Source organism: Elephantulus edwardii, unplaced genomic scaffold, assembly GCF_000299155.1.
Source record: "Elephantulus edwardii isolate Elephantulus edwardi_28Jun2011 unplaced genomic scaffold, EleEdw1.0 scaffold00152, whole genome shotgun sequence".
In the NCBI taxonomy this organism is placed as follows: Eukaryota; Metazoa; Chordata; class Mammalia; order Macroscelidea; family Macroscelididae; genus Elephantulus; species Elephantulus edwardii.
The window spans coordinates 5179120-5205654 of NW_006399902.1; the positions used below are offsets into that span (position 1 = coordinate 5179120).

The 26535-nt window shown below is 42.1% G+C and overlaps 1 protein-coding gene across 1 annotated transcript in view; it reads left to right on the forward strand.

Moving 5' to 3' along the window:
* Positions 1 to 1727: 1727 nt before the first annotated feature.
* The window catches only part of LOC102854595 (histidine triad nucleotide-binding protein 1-like), a 124397-nt gene continuing 99589 nt past the window's right edge, over positions 1728 to 26535 (forward strand). The window contains exon 1 of the mRNA XM_006894994.1: positions 1728 to 1841. Within this exon, the coding sequence (XP_006895056.1) occupies positions 1728 to 1841 (114 nt within the window). The remainder of the gene's footprint in view (positions 1842 to 26535) is intronic.

The window sequence follows — 26535 nt, forward strand, 5'->3', positions numbered from 1 at the left end:
AAACAAACGGATTGAGAAGCTGTGGTATATTCACACAATGGAATACTACGCTGCATTGAATGGGTTCAACTGATGTTGATATTGATATTCAATTGATATTGATGGGTTCAATAATGTATACTGCATTGAAACAGATGAGGGAGAAAACTCTTTTAAAGGGATATATGATTAGGTATTTTTGTCATGACAGGAGTCCAAAGTGAAGGCTGAATTAGTGGAGTGGACCTGGGGAAATGTTTGTAAAACAGTGAAAGAATTTTTCTTTTACTTTTCCAAGAGGGTAGTATACTAGGGGAGAGAATTGGGAGGGGAGAAAAGTGCAACAGTGGATGAATGGAAATCCAAAGTCTCTGTAAATTTTCTTTGAAATTAATAATAAATTTTTTTTTTAAAAAAGAGAGGGAGCTCTGGTGGCCTAGTGATAAGAAGCTGTTCTGCAATTCCAAAGTTTGAATCCACCAGCTGCTTGTTCACAGCTTTAACTTGCTTGGCTCCACAATCACCACTCTTGGTACCAACAGCCAGAAAGTCAAAAGATGAATTGCAATGGAAAAATCTGCTGTCAGGGACCTCTCCAGGGTACTAAAGAGCAATGACATAAGTAAAGAGACTAAGGTGTACCTGATCCAGGCCATAGTCTTTGCAATTACTTGTTATGCATCAGAGAGCTGGACAATGATCAAGGATGATAGAAGAAGAATCAATGCCTTTGAGTTGTGGTGCTGGAGAGGAGTATTGAACACACAAAGGACTGCTAAAAGCACAAATAGGTCCAACCTGGAGAGTGTGAAACCAGGCTGCTCATTGGAGGCAAGGATTTTGAAGCTCTGCCTGGCATACTTTGGGCATATTGCAAGAAGGGACCAGTCCTTGGAAAGGGACACCATGCTTGGAAAGGTTGAGAAACAGCACAAGAAAGGACAATCCTAGATGAGACGGATTGACTCAGTGATTGGGGTAATGAAGGTAAGTGTGTCAGAGACAATAAAATTGGCTCAAGACAGAGCAGAAACAGAGATGTTGTACACAGGGACACTAGAAGTCAACATTGACTTGACAGCACATAACAACAACAATAGCAACAACAGTGGTAGGAAACTACACTGCAATCCCAAAAGCACATAGTTTGAATGCACCAACTGCCTTGCAGGAGACTGGGCAGACTCCTCCTGTGCAATTTATTGCTTCTGAAAACCCACTGGAGGGTCATCTATGAGTCAGTTCCAACTTGATAGCACACAACTAGTTAGTACAACATTTGCCTGTCAGTTTACTGTAACTTGTGGGTTACTGTGACACTGCAAGCTCTACCACTGGTGTTTCAAATGCCAGAATGGTGGGCTGGTTTCAACAGATTCTCAGAGTAAGAGAGACTAGGAAGATAAAATTTTCATGCTTATTATTTCCATTATTTCTTGATATGATTAATCCAGCAGATCGTTCTTTTAGTCAGGAATGTTTGAGAAATGTGTACCATGTGGTAATCCTGAGGCTGCAGACCTAACCAAGTCTGCTCTAGTTAGGGAAAGAGGCTGGGCAGTAGCAAATTACAACACCCTCAGGTGAATACTACCGAGTTAATACCTGCAGAGAAAATAAGAATGCAAATGGCAGAAACACTGAATCTGCCTAAAGGTCAGGTAAGGGAAGTGCAACGAGAATGAAGTAATAACTTGAATCCTCCAACAGGAATCATTCCAGCTACTAGAGGTGTCCAAGCCGAATACATGGCGTCATCTCTAAGAAATATTTGTAAGAACAGCAAAGCAGATCAGTGGCTCTCAAATGTCCACCATCAGACTGGTACAAGTAGAAGAAAAGAGAAAAATAAGGAGAAAGAGGTAAGTTTTTCATATACTAAATATATTCCCTTTAAGGTGCTGTCTTTTCTTTTGAGATTACACACTTTCTTTTTTTTTTTTTATTAAAATTTCTTTTATGAAGTGTAGTGGTTGTTGTTGTGTACTGTCAAGTCAGAACCTACCCGTAGCTGACCCTCTGGAGGGTTTTCAGAGGCAGTTAATCACACTGGAGGAGACTATCCAAGTGTAGTGCAGGGTCATTGTTTTTCTCTAATGTTCTTGTTTGACCAAGGCAACCATTTCTGGGTCCCCTTCCTCAGTTTCGAGACCTTTAACTATTGATGATATCTTCCACGCCAGGTGACTGCTAAGGTTCTTTCCATCTCTGTGATTTTAAGATTTTCTGCTCAACCCTGATTAAGGCCTGAAGCTAAATCGAGTTGGGAATCTGTGAGCCAAATCCTTTTCAACAGGCCCAGGGTAAAAATAAACATGTAAGTGCATGAATAAATAAAAGACAGACAGAAAACAATTTAACATCCTCTGAAACACTTATTTTTAGTTCCCCAGCCCTACCTGAAGTTTCCACATAGACTTACTCCCCTGTCTGCTCTTCTCTTCACAAAGTAATGCAGCACCAGAGAAGAGAAACCACAGAAATAACAGATAGAAGCGATATGGGGAAATTCAATTTGGTGCTGTTTTCACAAACCTTTAAAAGGCATGATTTAAGTGATGATGGGGTTTCATGACCGCCGGCGGCCGAGCTTCTGATGAGAATGCCGGCGCTTTTTCAGACATCTCTCAGAGTGGGTGGGAAGGGAAGGAAAAATGGCTTTTCTCCTCCCCTTTCGCTTAGAAGAAAATAGAAGCAATTCCTCATTAAAAGCAGAAGTCTTCATTAAGAAGAACAAATCAAATGAAGCTCCCTTGAAGGCAGAGAACACAGACCCTTGGGCTGGCACTAGGCAGGTCCTCCGCCACCAATGCTGCAGAAGCTAAGTATTCACCAAGGCACCTGGCACTGGGGTTACCATGGCAACTGCTCACCTTTTTTTACATTCCTTGACTTGAGGGTTGAAACTGATTTAGGACATGTCTTAGTTATCTAATGCTGCTGTAACAGAAATACCACAAGTGGTTGGCCTTAACAAACAGAAATTCATTCTCTCGTAGTTTAGGAGGCTGTTGTTATATGCCATTGAGTCAGAACCAACTCATAGCTAACTCTCCAGCAGATTTTCAGAGACAGTAAAATGCACTGGAGGAGACTGTCCATCTTTCTCAAGTGGAGCGGCTGGTGGGTTTGAACCAAACGCCTAAGGGCACACTCTTTACCACTAAGCCACCAGATTCCCTAGATGTTCAAAGTCAGGATGCTAGAGGAAGCTGTCAGCTCTGGAAGAAGACCCTCATCTCTTCAACTTCTTCCTAGTTTCTCAGAGATCTGCATGTATTTTGGCTTTTAAGAAGAGTTTTCTCACTCCTCTGCTCATTTGCTCGTTTAATCTCTTTTCTTTCTCAAAAGATATAAAGAGTGTAAGGATGACACCAGACTGGGCAATGTTTTTCCCTCACGTTGTTGTTGTGTGCCATCAAGTTGGAACCAACTCATAGCTGACACTCCAGTGGGTTTTCAGAGCTAAAAATTACCTGGGAAGAGATTGCCCATCTATCTTCAGAGGAGCCACTGCAGCATTCGATCTGCCTGCTGTTGGGGTGGCAACGTAATTCCTTAACTACTAAGCCACTGGAGTTCCCCTCTGTTGTCCATAAAATTATTCAGTGACACCTAGTGACAACAATGATGTCTCTAAAGAGGGTGGTTTTAAATATGCCTTACACTAATCCTGTCTCATTAGCATAGCAAAGACATACCACACCATTCCCAAATGGGATTATAACTGCATATTTTTGTAGGGCACAGTTTGATCCATAGCAGGTGTATTTGAATTTTCATGCTTCGCTTCAGCTTCTGGAATAAGAAAGGCAAGGTGAGGGGAAGGATTCTAAATCAGCTTTCCTACTGTCTTGGCAATTTGCAGTCAGCTTCTTTATAACTAGGACTTACTAGGTGGAGAGCCCCTACAGCAGGGTGAGGGAGTCTAAGTGGCTTCAGCAGATCTAGGTTCAAATCCCACGTCATCAGTGAATCCATTTATTCATTCAAACCACCTCTCCTCTGTGCCAGGCACTGATAGGTACAGAGAGATGCTCAAATAGAGTCTGTCCTCAGAAAGCTGACAGTTCAAAAGAAATGTGGGATCAGCAGACAGCCACATGACACACAGCTGACTTTGGGGGTGGGGGTGCAGTTCTGGTTCTGTCACTGCCAGAGAAATGCAGTGGGGGAAACTATGTGAAATGAGCATGCATTGGGGAGTCATACAAGCACAAATATCAAGCCTTTCCATTCTTAATTTTGATGTCTTCATACTGAGCTCTTACAAGCTTACTGAGTCTTGCTTACTGAGATGTTCCTTTAAGTCATTTTCAGTGCAGCTCCCTTTCTGAGCCACAGTCTCTCCATCTGCAAAACAAAGCTAATAATAACTGCCTTAAACTGTGGAGAAGAGTGCATTAACTAGCATAGTATGATGAAGCAAAGAACAGACAGATTCAAACCCTGGCCCTTCCAGTGCTGAACTGAATGACCTTGGATAAGTCTTAACTTTCACCCAGCCTGAGTGTCAGTTTCCTCATTTGTAAAACTGGAATCATGATTAGACGAATTCAGAAAAGTGTTGCTAGAATCCAACGAGGTCATGCAGAGATAATGTACATAAGACACAGAACACTAAGTAAGTGCTCAATAAAATGGGACTTTGTGAGAGAGGCAGGGCTTGTGACCTAGTGCCAAATGTGTTGTCAATCAGATCATTATCATTTCAGAGTTCCTGTGATGTGTCGTCAATCAGGTATTATTATTTCAGAGTCTCGTATGGCGCAAATACTACTAGCAGGAAGGTTGTTGGATTTCAAATTCACCCAGAGGTGCCTCAAAAGACAGGCCCTGGGATCTCCTTCCCAAAGGTCATAACCTTGAAAGCCCTGCAGAGCCATTATACTCTGCGAACAGGGAACTCACAGGGAGTCAGAATCGAATGAACAGCAACTTACATTATTGTTTCTGAGGACTTGGCACCTGGGTCACACTCTGTAAGTGTTTTGTAAATATTCTCCAGCCTTTCCTCAAGCCACCCCACCTTTAAGCTCTTCCCAACTTTCAAATGTGTTGGCTGATCTCCTTCTAGGCCCATGAAGTACCCATCTTGAGAGTCACTGACCCTGCCCTGCAGTCCCTCATCTCTCTCACTCAGCCTTAGACTCGCTCCAGGCCCAGTGAAGGGGACAGGGCCCAAGCCGCTGGTGGCCTTGGACCACAGAGCTCCCCAGGAGGCCGGGGTTGGGGGGAAGAGGCAGGGAGTGCGTCAGCCCTGATGCAATCGCAGGCTAGCCACTTGGCCCACTTCCTCCTCCTTGGGTGTTTACCGGAGCCTGGATTCCAGAGCCCTGGGAAGTGTGCACCCACAGTGGGGGCGGGCAGTACACAAAATGTTCCTGCTTCAGGGACAGCTTAGGAAGAAAGCGATACTGTGCCTGGGCCTCATGTGCCCGGGTCTCAGGGACACAGGAAAGAGATACCAGGTGTCCAGAGGGAGGGGCCTGCAAGGCAAGCTTGAGAAGGGAGGCACAACAGGGACAAACCACTGACTGATGCCAGGGCCAGCTTCCAGGCCTGCTCCGGCTCCAGGAAGGCCTGTGAATAAGCCCTTTATCTGAGCTAGAGGAGGGGGCCAAAGAAGGGGGTCTCAGGTGACAGGAGCCTGGGAGCAGGCTAGAAGATCATATCCCTCCCTGGCAGAAATCCTATCTACTGAGGGACTTCTTTGAAAGGCTTTGTTTTCCCATCCTTTGCTTGGGATCTTCATTAGGATCCTCACCAGTCTCCCCCAGGTCTTACTGCATCATCCAGCGACACCACAAGATGTGCAAGTTCTCCTCCAGGTTCACAGCCTGGGCTTTTTGGAGGGGAGGTAAAGTTGCTGGCTGGCTGGCTCAGGCAAGTCACTTCACCTCTCTGACTCTTGTCAACTCCCTCATGTCAAAGAGAGAAAATAAACACAACCAAGTTTGAGGTTAGAACTGTCGTCTCCTAACACAGTTGCAGGCATATGGTCCACGTCCCCTCATAACTATTAGCTATTGCTGATGTTACTAAGACTGAGAAGAGAGGCAGAAAGGTGAACCATCCTGTGTTCTCTCCTTAGGCTCAGATCCAAAAGATCCATGTAATATAGGTCTCCCTAGTGCTTTTTTTTTTTTTTTTAATTTTGTGTGCGTGTACCTTCAAATCAGATCTGACTGGTACAGGAGGATATTGCGCCTCCTTCTCCGGCAGAGCATCTGGTGGATTCGAACCGTGTTCCTCTGGGAATGCAGTTCCCTAGTGCTTAAAGCAAAGCCACCAAACTCACTGCTGTCATGAGTCCACTCTACCTCGCGGCAACCCATAGGGCTTCGGAGACTGTAAATCTTTACAGGAAGAGATTGTCCACCTTTCTTCCACTGAACAGTAGGATTCAAACTGCTAACCTTCAAGTTAGCTACCGCTAGTGCTTGAAAGGTTCCCCCCACACACACACTTAAAGCTAGGGCCTTGTTGTCTGTCTTCAATATCTAACGACTGCTTCCCAGTTATCAGGAAAGGAACTGACCTCCCCTCCCCCAGAGTGAAACTGATAAGGCAAAGCTTGCTCAAACTCCTGAGTCATTCAGGAAAATTGGCCGAAGACTATCAGTGGATCCCGGAAGCTAGATTCAGAGTGGGGGAAAAACCCAGCCACAAAACTTGGGGGCCCTCCCCAGAGGGCATTTCCCTCAGCTGTCCCCTCTGATAAGTTTTATTTTTGAGTTCCACAAACAACACAGAGTCTGGCCCCTGAGCCCTTGCAGGTGCTCCTATTCCCAGAACAACACATTACTACACCTGGGTCTCTACGCAGCAGCTGGCCCTTCTCAGTGCAGTATTTTCGACACACTGTTTGCCCTTGGACCGTTCAAACCTGTCCTTGAGAAAGTGACCTCGCCTCACTGCCTACTCATTTCTCAGACCCTATAATTTAACTTCTCCCCACCTATTCTGCTAAACTAATGATCTCTTAAGAACAAAAGAAACCCCCAAACAGACCCCAACACCTGTCTCCAGGCCTTATCTTCTCATTCCCTCTAAACAGTGGTGCTGCTGCTGACCACTCTCTAAACATTCCTTTCCCAAGTTTCTGTTAGGTCCTAGCCTCCAGTCTCCTCCTCACTTTGTGACCAGTACTACTTCTTTTTAAACTTTACACACTTTGAAAGTTTCCAGAGCAAATTGTTTTTTTATTTCAGCCATTCATGCATATTTCATCTTATGATGTTTATGAACTGTCCCCACACTATAACGTTTCTCCACTCCTTCCCTGTGTTTATTTGCTGGTAGTTTTTTGTTTGTTTTGTGTGGGTTTCTCCTCGCCCCCTGCCCCCCATTCATCCCTCTGCCTTCTGAGCTTTGACCCTGGACAAATGCTGCCCTTTTGAGCCTGGGTGGTTGGTTGTTCCTCCTGAGGTAATTGTTTACCTTCTAGGTCTGTCGACTGCTTGGCTCAAAGTCTAGCCACACTGGGTTTAGATACTGCCTCCAAGGGTCAGTAAGCGCCATGGTTTCCACCAGTCTCTATCAGACAGCAAGCCTGGCCATCTGTGTTATTTTGTATTTTATAGTTTTGTTTGTTTGTCATGTGTTGTGGGGAAGAGGATGTGAGAGTGAACTTTATTTTATTCCTCAGTTTTCTTCCACTGGACCTAAGAGCCTCTCCTGTGATCCCTTGTAGGAGCTGTGAGTAGCACTTCCTGCTGTGGGTACTGGCTGCTTCCATTTCTTGAATGTTGCCCTTTATGGTTTTGCCCTTAGCCCTCTTCCCTTCCTATTCCTCAGTGTTGCTTGATGCTAGAGCCAGTGAATCCCAACCTACAGTGACCCTAAGACTGAATAAAACTACCTTGTGGCGTTTTCTTGGCTGTAATCTTTATAAAAGAAGATTCCCTAGGAATAGTCACACTATGGTATATTCACACTATGGAATACAAACAAGGAACTCATGAAATATTCTGCAAAATGGATGACCCTGGAGGACATTATGCTGAGTGAAATATCTCAGTCACAAAAGGACAAATATTGCATAAGACCACTGTTGTAAAACAGGACTGAAATCAGGGTTGAGGGAAGACAGAAAAGTAGGGGAAGAATGATGTGTATTCCCTTGAAACAAATGAAGGAGAGAACTGTTTAAAAGGGACATATGAATGGGTATTCTTGTCACTATAGGAGTCCAGAGTGAAGGCTGCATAGTGGACTTGGGGGAGGGGAGGATTGCATAACAATGAGTTTTTCTTTTTCTTTTCAAGGAGGGGATTGAATTGGGGGGTAAATGGTGGTGGGGGAGGGGTGCAGCAATAAATAGCTAGGAGCCCTGGGTCTCTGTGAACGTTCATTAAAATTAGGTGTTTTCTTAAAAAAAAAAAAAAAGAAGCAGATTCCCAGGTCCTTCCTATTTGGAGAATGCTGGGCGGATTTGAACCACCAATAGTTATCAGCTGAGTGCTTAACCATTGCACCATCAACACTCCTTTTTCTCTTCCACACACCCTTTCCCAAACTTCATCCGTGGCTGTGTCTTCAACTTCCACCTCTTTGTTGGTGACTTCTAGACCATATCAAGTCTAGATGTCTTTCTGAACAACTGCCTGCCTAACAATTGCTTGTCTATATGTGTACGACCCCAGGCCAGCAAACACAACCTGCCCAGACAGAACTATCCATCCCCCTTACAAATATGTTCCTCATTTTGTGGTCCTAATCTTGATGAATGACACCACCATTTACTCATTACCCGAGCCAGAGGCTCAGAGGTCACCCTTGTTCTAGATTCTTCTTGGACTGTCTTTCTCTGAGAATGAACTATTGCCCATAGGTCTTACTGGATATGTGGCCTGAGGCCCTGTGTTGACATCTCAGAAGCAGCCTCCCTTGTTATGCTGCCGTAGTTTTTTTGGGCCAAAGAGTACAGCTGGTCTGAATTCTATCTCCTGGGAATCTGAAACTGGGACATAGTGGCTATAGTTTGAATGCCAGCACCCTAAGGGTCACCAAGCTACAGAGTCCATCGCTGTTGAGTCAATCCTGATTCATGGTGACCTTCCATTGGGTTTCTGAGGCTATAAATCTTAACAGGAGCAGACTGCTTCAGCTTTCTCTCATGCAACGGCTGGTCGGTTCAAACTACCCATCTTTTAGTCACCAGTCCAGCACTTAACCAGCGCTCCTTGCAAGAGTCACAAAGGTGAAGAAAAAGAAGGAAGCAGCACAGTGAGAGATGATAGGGAGCGGTGGCAATGGTAGCAAGTAGAGAGCATGTGCCTCGTCTTAAAGGCAGCAGCTGCTCCTCTGCTTTAGCAGGTGGTTGCCATGGGGATACAGACATCAGCATTGTCAAATATTCGGATTTCCTTGATTTTTATGTGAAAGTTCCTGAATTTTTAATACTGAGCATTAATTCATTGAAATGTCACAACTAAGCATATTTTTTTTGGCCTCATACTTTCCCCGTATTTTTTGCTAAGCATAAGAGCTGCCAGCTATCAAACTTCACTAGCAAGTCAGGCTTAGGCACTGGCCTTGAAGCAGGGACAGCCAACCACTCTCTTTTGTGTGTGAGGTGGATCTGTGACAGCCGTCTGCATGGAGAGCACAAAGCCTGTGCCTTGTTCACCACATGTCTTCCTTTCTTGGCCCAGCCTCTCCTGCCCTGTTTTCTAGACTCAGGACTTGGTAATGGTTAAAAGTTATGAGGTCTGAAGCCAGATAGACCTGGGTTCAAGGGCTGACTCCTGCAATAGCCCAGCCGTGCGCTATCTGCTCGAGCAAGTCATTACAGCTCTCTGAGACTCAGTTCCCTCTGCCACAAATGAGCTAGTTCTAGTATTTATTTCACAGTATTTATTGTGAGATTAGACCCCTGGGTAGCATAAATAAATTGCACTAAGCTACTAGCTGAAAGGTTAGCAGTTAGAATTCACTTACTGGCACCACAAAAGAAAGGCGTGGTGACTTAGTCTCTGGAGATTGCAGCTACTGGAAACCCAACAGCAAGCAGTTCTACTCTGGCACACGTGATGTCAGCATGAGCTGGAATTGACTTGATGACAACAAGTTTGACTTTTTGGTTATTGTGAGGGTTAAATAAAAGATTGCTCAGAATGCTCTTACCAGAATAAATACTAAAGAAATGTTAGCCACTTCTGTTATTAGTCATTATCATTACTAATGTCAGATGAATCTTGGCTGAAAGCAGAATACCAGAAAGATGTTTACTTGTGCTTTATTGACTATGCAAAGGTATTTGAATATTTAGATCAAAATAAATTGTGGCTATCATTGAGAATGAGAATTCCAGAACACTTAGTATGTTCATGAAAAACCTAAACGTAGACACAGAAGCAATCATTCAAATAGAACAAGGGTAGAGGGCATGGTGTAAAATCAGGAAAGCATGTACATCAAGGCTGTATTCTTTATCTGTACCTACCCATTGTGAATGTTGAGCAAATCATCTGGAAAACTGGACTAGATGAAGAAGAATGTGGCATTAGAATCAGAGAAAGGCTCATCAACAATCTGAGTTGTTCAAATGACACAACCTTGATTGCAGAAAGTGAGGAAGACTTGAAGCACATATTGCAGAATCAAAGACTACAGCCTTCAGTATAAATTATGTTTCAATATAAAAACAACAATCCAAAAATCCTCTCCACTGGACCATTAGACAGCATCATGATAGATGGAGAAAAGATTGGTGTTGTCAAGAACTTCATTTTATTTGTATTCACAAAGCAGTCAAGAAACCAAAAGAATTCTTGCACTGGGGGAAATGTGCCACCAAGGATCTCTTTAAAGTGCAAAAGAGCAAGTATATCAGTTCAAGACTAAGGTATTGCTGATCTAAACCAAGATATTTTTAATTGCTTCATGTGCATCACACTTGATTGTTAATTAAATAACAATGATATAATTTTATATTTTCAATGATATATGCATTGCAGATACCTATTTTAAATGAACAATAAATGGTGACTTTACAAATGGACCTCACCTGATGTGCTGCATAGGGAGCAGATTGACTACAATTGTGGAAGAAATCATTGGAGAATCTCAATAATGGCAATCAAAACTAAGCCAAGGGTGGACTACGGGTTAGACCATTCATTACTTATGCAAGTTCAAATTGAGGCCAAAGAAAATTAAAATAAGTCCATGAAAACCAAAATATGATCTTGAAGTGATTCCTTCTCAATTTGAAAATCATCTTAAGAAAGGTTTAAAGCATTGAGCACCAGTGATTGAAAACCAGGTCGTTTGAAAGCAAAAGGTCATTACAAAGAGAGAGGAGAAAGAAAAAAACCAAAATGGATGTCAAAAGAGACTGTTTAAATGGCACTAGAGAGTCAAGAAGCCAAAACAAAGGGGAAACATACCGAAATAAAAGAGCTAAACAGATTTCAAAAGGCAGCTCAAGAAGACAAAGCAAAGTATTATAATGGAATATACAGAGAGTTGGATTGGAGAATAAAAAGGAAGAACTTGCTCTACATTTCTCACACTGAAAGAGCTGACAAATTGAAAGATGCTATGGACAATATATTGAATGATCCAAAATGCATCAAAAGAAGATGGAGGAAATACATGGAATCACTGTACCAAAAAGAATTAACTGACACTGAAAAATGACAGGTAGTACCATATGAACAGGAGCCAATGGTAATGAAGGAGGGAGTGGAACTGCATTGAAGGCATTGGCAAAAAATAAGGCCTCAGAAATCGATGAGATACCAATTGACTTGCTTCAATTAACAGATGCAGCTTTGAATGCACTCACGACTTTATGCCAGGAAATTTGGAGGGCAGCTATCTGGCTAATGGATTGGAAGAGGTACATATTTGTTCCCATTCCCAAGAAAGGTGATCCAACAGAACATGGAAGCTATCAAACAATACCATTAATATCGCATGCAAACAAAACCCTGCTGAAGATCATTAAAAAATGTCTAGAACAGTTCATAGATAGGGAATTTCCAAGCAGTTCAAGTAGGATTTAGAAGAGGCTGTGGCACCAGAGATATCACTGCTGATCCTGGCTGAAAGTAAAGAATACCAGAAGAATGTCTATTTATGCATTATTGACTATACAAAGGCATTTGACTGTATAGATGATAACAAGTAATGGCTAACATTGAGAAGAATGGAAATCCCAGAGCACTTAATTGTGCTCATGCAAAACCTATACCTAGACTAGGAGGCTGTTGTGTGAACAGAGCTAGGAAACACTGTTGTTGTTGTATATCATAGAGTCAGAACCTACCCATAGCAGATCATCCAACAGGTTTTCAGAGGCATAACTGCACAGTAGGAGATAGCCAATCCTATCCCATGGAGCAGTTGGGGCCTCGAACCATGTGCCTTTAGGTTTGCAGTGCAGCTTCTTGACATTAGGCCACTACAACATGGTTTACAATTAAGAAGGGAGTGTGTCAGGGCTGTATTATCTTTCCATACCTATTCAATATGTGTGCTGAACACATTATTCAAGAAGCTAGATTCTATGAAGAGGAATGTGACATCAAGATCAGAAGGAAACTCATCAATAACCTGCATTATGCAGGTGATGCAACCTTGCTTACTGAAAGTGAAGAGAACTTGAAGCACTTATTGCATAAGATTGAAGAAGACAGCCTTCAATATGGATTGCATCTCAATGTCAAGAAAACAAAGAGTCTTACCACTGGACCGATAGTCAACATCATTATAAATGGATGAATGATTGAACCTGCCAACGACTTCATCTTACTTAAATCCACAATTAACATCCTTGGTACCAGCAGTCAGGAAATCAGGAGATGTATTGCACTCAGAAAGTCTCCAGTTAGGAACTTCTCCAAATTGTTGAGGAATAATGACGTCATTTTGAAGACTTAGGGGCATCTGATCCAGGCCATGTTCTTTCCAACTATTTCCTATGCATCTGAGAGCTGGACAGTGAATAAGGATGAGAGATGAGGAATTGATGCCTTTGAGCTGTGTGGTGTTGGAGAAGAGCACTGAACATCTTATGAACTGCCAAAATAACAGACAAGTATGTCTTGGAGAGGGTGCAGCCAGAGTGTTCTTTGGAGGCAAAGATGATGAAATTTCCCCTCACATACGTGGGGCATGTTGCTAGGAGGGGCTAATCCTTAGAGACGGACATGATGCTTGGAAAGGTGGAGGGTCAATAAAGATGGGGAAGACCCTTGACCCGGCATATTGACTTGGTAACTGCTGCAGTTTAGGACAGGGTCCAGATCTGTTGTTCATAGTGTCACTATGATAGCACCTAACAACAACAACAAATGCATCTGGAAGTTGGACAATGAATGAGGAAAACTGAAAGAGAACCAATGCCTTTGAATTGTGATGTTAGCAAAGAGTGTTCAATAGCTCCTGGATGAACAAGTCTATCTTGGAGGAAGTACAACTAGGTTACTCCTTAGAGGCAAGAATGATGACGCTTCATCTCACATACTTCAGGTATGTTGTCAAGAGGGCCAGTCCTTGGAAAAGACATCGTGCTGGGAAAGATGGAGAATCAGAGAAACAATGGAGGGAGATCTTTAACAAGGTGGACTGACAGGGTGACTATAACAATGGGCCAAACATGGCAGAGATAGTGAAAATCATGTAAGACAGGGCAAAACTCAATCTCTTGTTCATAAGGTCACTATGTATAAGTCATAGTTGACTTAATGGCACCTAACAAGAACAACAGCATATGCAGAATACACATAGAACCCTCAATAATTGAACATTGAATAAAAGCCTTCCGCCATTTTCCTTTAATATATTCCAGGGGACTACTAGCAGAAGTCTCAATTCAGTTTTTAAAATAATAGGTTCTGGAATATCTGTTAATAACTAGGGGGATGGGAGAGGAACAAAACACCCCATTGCTGTTGAATTGGAACCAACTCATAATTGTCCCTCCAGCAGGTATCCAAGGGGCTGTAGATATACAGAAGGAAATTGCTCATCTTCCTCCAACAGAGCAGCTGATGGATTTGAACTGCCCACCTTTGAGTTGGCAGCACAACTCTTTACCCACTAGTCCCAATTTTCCTTTGGGGAATGACTTCTTCACCACTAACAGCCACTTTGAACATGGCTGACCCAAGACAGGGCTAGAAGGAGGCAAGGGACCCAGGGCTAGCCAGTCAAAGATAGCTATCTCCTGGTCACAATGATTGGCTCATGTGGGGCTTAAGGCTCAATTAAAGTCAATCAGAGCTGAAACTAGGAAGCTGAAAGGAGAAATGTATTCTCTGTTGCGAGACCACTGGTGCCCTAGTGGGTAAGGCATTGTACTACCACCACAGAGGTAGGTGATTCAAATCCACCAGCCACTCTGAGGTGTGGGGGTGTGGGGTGGGTGTGTGGGGTGGGGATGGGGGTTGGGAAGGGGTGGGCAGATGGGCAGTCTCCTCCAGTGTGATTACAGCTCTGAAAGCCCACGGGAAGGTCAGTTATGAGTTGGTTCCAACTGCCCAGCCGAGTTGTTGAGTGGTATAGTGTCTACTGTGTCAGGCTGCTAACTATAAGGTCAGCTACTCAAATCCAGGAAAGAAAGATGGTCATTCTCCTTCTGTGAAGATTTTCAGCTTCAAAACCCGTGGAGGGTCACTATGAATGTGAATCCATTCCACAGCTGTGAGTTTGAGTTTCCATTTACAGCCTTGGAAACCCTCTGGGGCAGTTCTCCTTTGTCTTATGGAGCCCCTGGGAATCAGAACTGATTTCACAGCAACACGTTAAAGGTCATGCAAGGAGCCTGGTGGTACCCACCAGAGAGGAACCACCTATGGGCTGGCAACAAAACTCCTTACAGACCACACCACCAGAGTTCTATTGGGGCCGCTCCGCTCTGATCTGTAGGGCCACTATGAGTTGGAATCACCTCCATGAGTAGTTTTGCTGTTGTTGTTGTTATGTACCATCGAGTTGCCTACAACTCATAACGACCCCGTGTACAACAGCCTTAAACGTTGCTCTATGCTGTGCCAATTTTGTTGTCTCTGACACTGTATCAGTCCAAATGGAGGATCTTCTTCTCCTGTGCTGTCCCTCTACTCTCCCAAGCGTGACGTCCCTCTCTATGAACTGGTCCCTCCTTACAACATATCCAAAGTATGTCAGATGAAGTGTCAGAATCCTTGCCTCCAAGGAGCAGCCTGGTCCCACCCTCTTCAGGACTAACTTGTTTGTTCTCCTAGCAATCCATAGTATATTGTCCAGCACCACAGCTCAAAGGCATCAATTCTCCTTCTATCATCCCTAGTCATTGTCCAGCTTTCCAATGTATAGCAAATAATTGCAAAGACTATGGCCTGGCTCAGACACACTTTAGTCTCCAGACTGACATTGTTGTTTTTCAGTACTCTGGAGATGTCCCTGACAGTCGATTTTCCCAATGTAATTCACCTCTTGATTTCTTGGCTGCTGGTTCCAAGAGTGTTGATTGAGGAGATAAACAAACTAAAGCTGTTAACAATCTCAATCTCTTCGCCATCTAACATGATGGAGCCAATCAGCCCAGTGGTGAGAAACTGTTTTCTTGATGTTGAGCTTCAATCCATACTGAAGACTGCAGTCCTTGACCTTCTGCAGCAAGCGCTTCACATCCTCCTCAATTTCAGCAATCAGGGTTGTGTCATCAGCATAACGCAAATTGTTGATGAGTCTTCCTCAAATCCTGATGCCACATTTCTCCTCATAGAGCCCAGTCTCCTGGAAATTCTGTTCTGCATATAGATTAAAAAGGTACAGAGACAGGACACATCCCTTGCTATACCCTTCCTGATTTTGAACCATGCAGTGTTTCCTTGCTCTGTTCTGACAACTGTCTCCTGATCCAAGTATAGGTTTCACATAAGCACGATCAAATGTTCTGGGATTCCTATGACTAGGTGGATTTTGTTTTAATGATTCTATTACTACCAGCATGAGGACAAATTCTATCAAGGAATAAAGTGTATTGAAAAGGGTGGAGAGAGATGAGGTTCCTGAGTGGATCTGGATGTGCCTCAAGCCAAGTTCTTAATGAAGAGATTTTGACTAGTACTTGACTTTTATAGGTAAAGGAAGCTCTCATCATGTAATCTGTAGGGAGTTGTGCCACAGACTTGAAGGCCACATCTCTCCAGGGTTCAAATCTATCTTCACTTTGTGGGAGAAAGATTAATAATCTCCTCCTGTGAGATTTACATTTTGGAAACCCAATGGAGTATCAGATATGAGTCAACTATAACTTTATACCAGTGAGTAGATGTAATAGTAGTTTATAGATAGGAGTCACAATACACACATACACAGCTCTCTAAGTATCAACTCAACCCATTATGATTTTTTTTTCCCTAAAAACTGCTCCCTACCCAGAGAGTAATGATGTCAATTTAGAGACTAAGGTGCGGACAGCATAGGAAAGCACATGGTTCAGACCTGTTGTTCAGAGCATCACTATGAGTCATACTTGACTCGATGGCACTTAACCACCACCATCATCCTGGGATTAGGAAGTTCTAGTGACCTGGTGGATAAGGAGTCACACTGCCAATCTAAAGGCGAGTGGTTTGGATCCAGATAGACTCTTCCCTCGAAATTGACAATCTGTGAAAAACTGCTGGAGGGTCAGCTATGAGTCAGTGACTCAGATGGCAATGAGAGAGACCCAGGGACTAAATTGCCTGCATCCATATTTGCACTAAGTAACTTTGCCCTTAAGGCCAAAATAGATTGGAGTAGAAGTGTATACTTTTTAGAAAATAATCAGATTTTTTTTCCCCCTGGGATTTAAGTTTAGGACTGAGAGAGCCTAGTTCAGTGTGGAATGAATGCTTCCACTGAGAGGATGTAGAATTGAGATTTAGAAGAAGGCCGCATTGATGGAGAAAGCAGAGAAGCCGCTCAGCTGGGGAAGAATGAGGCAGAGACACACAGAGCAGCAGACACCAGAGGCCATGGTTTCCCTGAGACTGAGAATGAGAGCGGCTGTTCTGTCCTCATGAGACTAATTACTTCTTTTTGGTTGAGATTTCTCTTCCTTTCTTTAATCCTTGCCCCTGTCTTTTCCTCCCTCTTTTTTAAAAAATAGCTCTTGGGAGTTGCTGTTGTGGTTGTTTTCAATCTGTACTTAGAAAGCCGTCATAGAAATAGGAGTTTAAAGCCAAGTTGTCTGTGCACTTGGACTAACATCCTGGCTTCCTGAATTGAGACACTCAAACATCAAGGGTCAAATCCATCCAGTGTTCCATGGGGGAAAGATGGGCAATCTCCTCTCATGGGATTTACAGCCTCTGAAAATCCCCTGGAGGATCAGTTCTGGAGTTGGTTCTAAAGTCTCTATGGTCAGTTCTGACTTGACATAACAACAATAAAAAAAATAATCCATTTTCTACCTATGTGAGTCCCTGAAATGACTTCCTCTTTCCAATGGAGTGGTGCAGTGAGTTAAGTAATAGGGCCTTTACATTCTTAGCCTTCCATCTTGTGATATGTTGTAAATTCTAGCCTTTTTGCACTTACGACCTCATTCTGAAGTAAATTGTCTGTGGTAATTTGAGATAGGATTAGAGTGGAGGGGAGCGCTGGTGGCCTAGTGGCAAGGAGCTGCAACTACAATCCCAGAGGCGCACGGTTCAAATCCACCAGATGCTCTGCCGGGGAAGGAGGGACAATCTCTTCCTGTACCAGTCAAATCTGATTTGACGGTACATGCACACAAAAATAATAAAATAAAAGCTAAAAAAAAAAAAGGATTAGAGTGGGATATATCTTGAATTCCCTCCTTGCCAGAAGGTATGCATCAAGTTTCCACCCTTAGTTCTCTTGGGGATGTGATTTATAGCTCTGAGATGCTATATAGAGAAATGTTCTTGTAAGGTTCAATCCTTTTCGCTCTGCACACTGACGTCTAACCTGACCCAGCTGCTCTGAGAACCGCAGCCTGCAGGCACCCAACCTGTCACTCACCAGCCTCTGCAACCACATGCTTTGTGCATCAGCCTGGCTTAGCCCCCCTACAAGCCACCGGTGTCCTGTGGCAAACAAGCCTGATTCATGGATTTGGGACTTTTAAACCCCTGCAACTATGTGAGAAATTTCCCTGAAAGTTGTTGAGTTTTTGTGAGCTGTGGTAGTAATCACTGGGCCCAAAAACATAGAAGTGAGAGGGCTGAGGAGAGGGGGATCAGTTAGTGTTAAAGAAGATGGAGTGGTACGGCCATTTAGAAAAGCTGGACATTGGGACATCTTTCAGCTCTGCCTCATAGAAACAGCTTTGAGATACTCCTTTTAAAAGAAATTATTCCAGCAAATGAGAATAACAGTGCCTGTACTACCATGTAAATATGAGTTTTGCAAGGTGTTACGCGCAGTGTGAGCTGAACATAGAAGAGGGATTGGGTCCACATATCGAACTATGACTAGAAGAGAAAACTAAAAAAAAAAAAGGTAATCCCTATCCCCATTTCCCACCACTACCTTTTCATCTCATTTGAACCATTTCCCCCCCCCCCCCCCAAAGCCTTGGGAAAGAATGTCTTTATTTTTATAAGTACCTGTTCTGGAATTCTATTCTAATAATATAATCAGACAAGAGTAAATACATATGCATAAGAATGCTCATTGCAGTAGTGTTTACATTAGACAAAATTGAAAATGACTTAAATGTCCAACACAGTACAATAGAATACAATAACGATTTGGAGGAGAAAGGACACAATGTTTTACAATAAAAACAAACATGGACTACAATGTAAAATGTTATGAGGTAGAATGCAAAATTTGTCTGGATTTCTTGAAGGTAAGAGCCCAATATTTCAAAGAGGTTTTTTTCCCATTCTCTTATGTTCCAGCAGCGCACACACACCATCTGACACACCACCTGCCGGCAACGCATTTATCTTCTCTGCCTTTAGGGTTACTTGAGTAGAAATATTTGAGGAGCACTTATCTAAGTACGAGTCTTGAGGCCTCTAACATTTAAAGATATTGACAAGATTGATGTCTGTAACATTTATTCTGTTGGGGGGAAAAGTTACAAAAATACTACCCTATGGATATCTAACCACTCTTAATCTGCGTTGTAGGATTTCACACAGTCTTTTTTTTTACTTCTTTATACTTTTATGAATGATGTGAAATTTTTATAATACACATGCATATTTGAAATGGAAAAAAAATAACATGGCTATTTTATGAGAGAGGGCAATGAAAAGCATCCACTTTGAATTAATTTTCTGCTATATTGTCCTCAGCTCACATTGGACAACACCTCCTCTAACACATAATCCTTATGCAAGAAGAGAGGGATATACCTAGCTGGCCAGCTCTCCTCTGGGGATCTACTTCAGACAGAAGCTCCTTGTCTGGAGAATCAGCGTTCTTTCTCTGGCAGACCAGCTAGGCAGCTCACCACTGCTCTCTTCTGGTCAAAATGGGTAATAGCCAGATTTGGCAAAACTAATCACAAAAAATACATCCTGACAGCCAAGGTCATCCCAGGCAGGAGGTGGGACTTCTGATTACCCCTGTGTTCACCAATGTGTTTACCATCACCAGTGGATTAGCATCTTACCCCAGGACAAGTTATTATCTATGCTGGACCAACCTACTCTCAACAATTGTAATTTCATTCGAACAATGAGGTACTCCTCTCCAACTGCTGGAGCAAGTAGTGAGAGCTTTCCTAATCACTGAAGAGCACTGACAGCCAAGGGAGCAGAGAGGCAAGATAACATCAATCATCTTCATCATAAAAGTTCTCAGCCTTGAAGAGGAAGAACCAGGAGCAATGGCAAGTATGGTGATAATCTATGGTTCTCTGAGAATAAAAAAGTTTACGCATTTGGTAAGGGCTGCAGTCTGCCTCAGAGATTCCAGGACTCAGTGCTATAGAGAAGAGCTTGCTCCCAGTATAAAGAGGTGACCAACCATGAGGACTTGCCCTTTCCAGTGTAGAGTCCTTATAAGGAACCTCTATAAAAATGTATCTTGTGTGGACAATGTGTCGATTTTAAGAATGTAGTATAGCTTTTGTCCCAGTTTATTTCTCCATCTACTAGATGTGTATATGGAAGGCACATAACAGATCTTTGTGGGAAGAAACAAAAAGAAATCACAAAAGCTATTAAGAGGGCTCAAAAATTGGGATTTAGGTCAATTACATTCAAGGATTCTGCATATCTCACAGACCCTAAAGTTTGTACTAACATATCAAGAATAAATTCTATAAAACCAATAAATGATTGTGTTGCCAATAAAAAATTTCTCAAACCTTGTATGATTCTTTTCACTTTTCAAAGTATTGCCCATGACAGCTTTACATATTCTCTGAAGTTCCCACAAGGGTGTTGGTTGAAGAGTTGTTGGTAATAGAAGAAGACTGGAAACAATTAAATTACTTTAACTGGAAGGTGAGATATTGAAGTAAGAAGAAGTAATATGCAACTGTTTAAAAGAATTTGCTGTTACCTACAACCAGGAGAAGATAAAATAGACGAATGGGACCTTCTAAGAATCAAATTCCTATGCACATCCAAAAACTTCTCCAACAGGGTAAATAGGGAAGCCACAGACTGGGAAAAAGTATTTGGTAGTGACATGTCAGAGAAAGGACTTATATCTAGCATTTATAAAATTCTTGAGCACCACAACAAGATAAAGGTGAATAATCCAATTGAAAAATGGACACAGGATATAAACAAACACCTCACCAAAGAAGACATTCAGATGGCAAACACATGAAGAAATGTTCAAAATCCCTAGCTCTGAGAGATGCAAATCAAGACAACTGTGAGATATCATCTCACTCCAGTCAGAATTGCAAAGTTTAACGGAAGAGGATTAGTCATAGCAGCCCCATAAACAACAGATCTGATCCTTGCACTACCTTGTGCCACCCTCACTATCTCTGGTATGTTCGAGCCATTGTTACAGTCACTGTTGAGTCTTCTTCTCTTTCTCTGACTCTCCACCTTTCCCAGTTTGATGGGGCTTTTTTCCAAGGACTAGCCTCTCCTGACAACATGCTCGAAGCATATGAGAAGTTTCACCCTTCTTTCCTCTAAGGAGCTCTTTGGTTACATTTCCTCCAAGACAGACTTGTTTGGTTTTTTGGCAGTCCATGGCATATTTGGTACTGAATATCTGTATCTATAGAAATATGTAATTAGATAACCCTCCCAAAAGCTCCATTGCCATCAAGTTGGAGTTGACTCATAGCTCTCCCAAGGAGCAGCTGGCAGATTTGAAGCACCTGCTGTGGGGTTGGCAGTGCGACTTCCTGCCTACTAGCTGCCAGAGAGAGGTATATGATACAATGGAAAGAGCCAAAAAACTAATAACAATGGTGACCTCTGGGGATGTAGGGACTGAGAGTATCAGGGATAAAAATATCTTTTTCACTGTATATACTTTTGTACTATTAAATTATGTATGAAGTGCATGAATAACTTTTTCCAAGGTAAAATTTGCTTTAAAATTTAAAATTCTATTTTTCAAGAGGTAATTTGCTATAATGGAATCAGAAAATTTTAGGTTCACATCTAGACTGTAAAACTTACAGTTGTGTGAAGTAACCACATAATTACTCTAAACCCCAATTTTCTCATTTCTAAAATGAGATTAGTAACATCAATCTCATAGCATTAGGGTGAAGATTAAAAATAAGAATTTGGTATTAGAGATCACATTGTCATTGTGGTACAATGAGTTTGTTGTTCAATATAGCTTTACCAGATCATTGCCTTTAACTTCTGCCACATAGCTGGACGTAAATAGGGTGTGAAGACTATTATGGGATTCATCAGTTTTGCCTTTCTATCAGGTTTAAATTTAATTGAGTTAGTAGCAGTTAAGTTGAGTCATTTAGTCCTTGGGAAAACACACCATGCTGGGAAAAGTCAATGAAAGAAAGGAAAATCTTCAAGAAGACAGATTGACAGTGACTCTAACAATGGGCTCAAATATATTAGAGACAATGAAGGTGACAAGTATATTAGAGACAGGATGGGGCAAAGTTCTGATCTGTTGTTTGTAAGGTCGCTAAATCAGATTGACTACATCTGTGGAAAGAATGATTAGAGAGGATATCAGCAGTCAAAAGCAGGTCAGGTGCTGTTTGTGAAACAGACCATTAATTACTCGTGTGAAAGTTCAAATTAAACCATACACTGTTTCCTTGTTCCACTTGGATTAAAGCTTCTTAGTCTAGGTGTAGATTTTACATGAGCGCAATTAAGTGTTCTGGGATTCCCATTCTTCTAAATATCACCCCTAGTTTGTTGTGATTCACACAGTCAAATGCCTTTGCGTAGTCAATAAAGGACAAGAAGACATTCTTCTGGTATTCTTTGCTTTCAGCCGGGATCCATCTGACATTAGTAAAGATATCTCTTATGCCACAGCCTTTTCTAAATCCTTTTGAACTTCTGGCAGTTCCCTGTCAATGTACTGTTCTAGCCATTTTTGGATAATCTTCAGCAGAATTGTGCTTGTATGCGGTATTAATGATACTGTTTGATAATTTCAACATTCTGTTAGATCACTTTTATTGAAAACAGGAACAAATATGGATCTCTTCTAGACAGTCCACCAGGCAACTCTCCTCCAAATTTCCTGGCAAAGAATTGTGAGCACATCCAAAGTTGCATCTGTTAGTTGGAAAATGTCAATTGGTATCTAACCTTTTTCTGGGGCCTTATTTCTGCCAGTGTCTTCAGCATAGCTTGAACTTCTTCCTTTGTTACCATTGGCTCTTGTTTGTATTGTGCTTCCTAAAAATTTTCAGTGTCAACTAGTTCTTTTTGGTAGAGTGACTCTGTGTATGCCTTCCATCTTCCTTTAATGCTTCCTAGATCATTTAAGATTTTGTCCATAGACTCTTTCAGTATTGCAACTCGAGGCTTGAATTTGTTTTTCAGTTCTTTCAGCTTCAGAAATGCTGAGTGAGTTCTTCCCTTTATTCTCTGACTCCAGCTCTTTGCACATTTAATTACAATACTTTGTCTTCTCTAGTTGCTCTTGGAAATCTTCTGTTTAGCTCTTTTACTTCAGCATTCCTTCCCTCTATTTTGACTTCTCAGCACTTTAATGCAATTTTCATAGTTTCTTCTGGCATCCACTTTGGCTTTTTCTCTTCAGTAATGACTGTTTGCTCTCTTCATGGAGATATCCTTGCTTTCTTTCAATGGTTACTCTGACCTTCTGTCCTTGGTGATCAATGCCTCACAACTGTTCTTAAGATGATTTTTTAATTCTGGTGGAATAGACTCAGACTCATATATTGTCTATTGTGGATTTGATTTCATCTTCTTTAGCTTTAATTTGAACTTGCACATCAGTAATTGATGGTCTGTTCCACAATCAGCACCTAGTTTGGTTCTGACTCTTGATATTGAACGTCTCCAATGATTTTTTCTGCAGATGTGGTCAGTTTGATTCCTTTGCTTACTGTAAGGTAAAGTCCATATGTAAAATCACTGTTTCATTTAAAAAAAAATACTTGCTGTGAATACATCATTGAATGTACTAGAAGGTATAAAATTCAGTATTCACCCTCCTGCCTCATTGCTCTCACCAAGTCAACAAGTTGAAAGAAGAAAACACTTGTATGGTTTAAAATCAAGAAGGGTGTGCATCAGGGCTGTATCCTTTCTCCATACCTATTTAATCTGTGTGTTGAGCAAACAACTCATGAAGCCAGAGTCTCTGAATAAGAATGTGGCGTTAGGATAGGAAGAAGATTTATCAACAACCTGCACTATGCAGATGACACAACCTTGCTTGCTGAAAGTGAGAGGACCCTGAAGTGCTTCTTGCAGAAGATTAAAGCCTTAAATATGGATTGCATCTTGACATCAAGAAGACAAAAGTCCTTACCACTGGGCCAGTGGGCAACATCATGATATATGAAGAAAGGATTAAAACTGTTAATAATTTCATCTGAAAATAAAGGGAAAAGTTCAAGCTGCTTTGAAAATATAGGGGGGAAAATACAGCCCCAGGAACAGATGGGTTACCAATTAGCATCTTTCAACTAATAGATTTAACCCTGGACATGTTCATCAGTCTATGCCAGGAAATTTGGGGGACAGATGCCTAGTGGATTGATTGGAAGAGAGCCATGTTTGTTCCCATTTCCAATAAAGGTGCTCCAACAGAATATGGAAATTATAAAATAATATTATTAACATCACACGCAAGCAATATATTGCTGAAGATCATCAAAATGACTAGAACAGTACATTGACAGAGAATTGACAGAGTTCAAGTGAGATTTCAATGAGGCCTTGGTATCAGATATAATTTCTGATGTTTTATGGACCCAGGAAATGTCTACCAGAATAATGTCTATTTGTGTTTTATTGACTATCCCAAGGCACTTTACTGTGTGAATCATAGCAAATTATGGTTAATATTGAGAAGAATGGGAATCCTAAAACTCTTAATTGTGTTCATGTAAAATCTATACCTAAATCAAGAAGCTAGTGTCTGAATGGAGCAAGGAAGCACTGCATAGTTTAAAATTAGGGAAGGTGTCCATCAAGATTGTATCCTTTCTTCATGCCATTTAATCTGTATGCTGAGCAAATCTTCATCAAGCTGGCCTCTGTAAAGAAGAATATGGCACCAGGATCAGAGCAAGACCTGTGTTATGCAGATAACAACTTTGCTTGTTGAAAGTGAGAAGGACTTGAAATGCTTGCTGCAGAAAATCAAGGACTAAAACTTTAAATACAGATTATGTCTCAAAATCAAGAAAACAAAAGTCTACACCACTGGGCCAATAGACTGGGCCATCAAGATAGATGGAGAAAAGATTAAATAGTCATTGATTTCACATTACTTAGATCCACAATAAATACCCTTGGTATCAGCAGTCAGAAGATCAGGACAGGTATTTCATTGGCCAAGTCGGCTGTCAGGGACTTCTCCAGAATACTGAGGAATAATGATGTCAGTTTGAAGACTTGGATTGGCCTGATTTGGATCTCATCTTTTCCATCACTTGTTATGCATCTGAGAGCTGAACAATGAATAAGGATGACAGAAGAATAATATATGCCTTTGAGTTGTGGTGTTGGAGAAGAGTACTGCAAATCCCACGGAGAGCCAAAACAATAGATATGTCTTGGGAAAAGTGCAACCAGAGTGCTCCTTGGAGGAACAGATGGCAAAGCTTTTTTTCTCTCCTACTTTCAGCATGTGGCTAGGCTGTCCTTTGCAAAGGGTCAGTGAAATTAAAAAAACACCCTCAACCGAATGGATTGATGCAGTGACTGCACCAATGGACTCAAGCATGTCAGAGATTGTGAGGATGACACAGGATAGGAGAGAGTTAAGATCTGTTGTTCATAGGGTTGCTATGATTCATAGTTGGCTCAATGGCCCCTGACAACAACAACATGAATCATAATTTACTTACCAGCACCTAACAACAACAGCAGCAGCAGTAGTTGGAAATCTCACTATTGGCAATAAAGACGGAACAGAGAATGTAGCCTGTGTCCTGCATGGCCAGAGATTTCTGCACCAGTCAGCAAGAACCTAGGTGAGAAAGAGCAACAGCAGCAGTGGAGGATCGAGAGCTGACATGAGACAAAGCAGATCTGGGACTGCTGCCTCACGAAGCCAGAGGTAGAGACCTTCGCCCAGGCTTGTGAAGAACTAGGGGAAGATGTCATAATATGTAGGAGCTCTGGTGGCCAAGTGATAAGGAGCTGTGCTGCAATTTCAAAGGCCTGAAGTTTAAATCCACCAGTTGCTCCACAGGAGAAAGATGGGAAATCTCCTTCCATGCAATTAATACCGCCCCACCAGTTGCTCCACAGGAGAAAGATGGGAAATCTCCTTCCATGCAATTAATACCGCCTCTGAAAACCCTCTGGAAGGTCAATTTATTGGTCGATTCTAAATAAACAATATACAAAAACAATAAGAGAGCTTTGTAACAATGGCTTGAAGTCAAGCAGCTGAAGGTTAAAGGCCTGAAAGCATGCTTAAGAAGCTGACCTAAGAATTGCATCCTGTTTCCAACTTTGTAACCAGCTAACTCTCCTATTAGGGAGCCACAGTGGCCTAGGGGTAAGAAGTGGTTAGAAGCTGAGCTGAAATCCAAAGGGTACTCGATTTGCCTCCACCAGCTGCTGCTCGGGAAAAGGATGGGCAATCATTTCCCGTGCGATTCACTGACTCTGAAAACCAACTGGAATATCAGCTAGGATTGGCTCAGACTCAATGGCAAACAATAACAATAACTTCCCTCAGAAGCCTCAAAACAATAAGTATGGTTCTGTGAGTTTTGTGTGACCATTGTAAGGGATTAGAGGACCCAGTAGTAGTTGTTGTTACGTGCTGTAGAGTCGCATGCGACTCAGCGACCCTACGTACAACAGCCCTAAACTCTGCTCTGTCCTGTGCCTATGGCACTGTCTCTGATACACCCATCTCAATTACCCCAGTCACTGAATCAATCCATCTCATAGAGGGCCTTTCCCTCCTGCACTGTCCCTCCACCCTCCCAAGCATGATGTCCCTCTCCAAGGATGT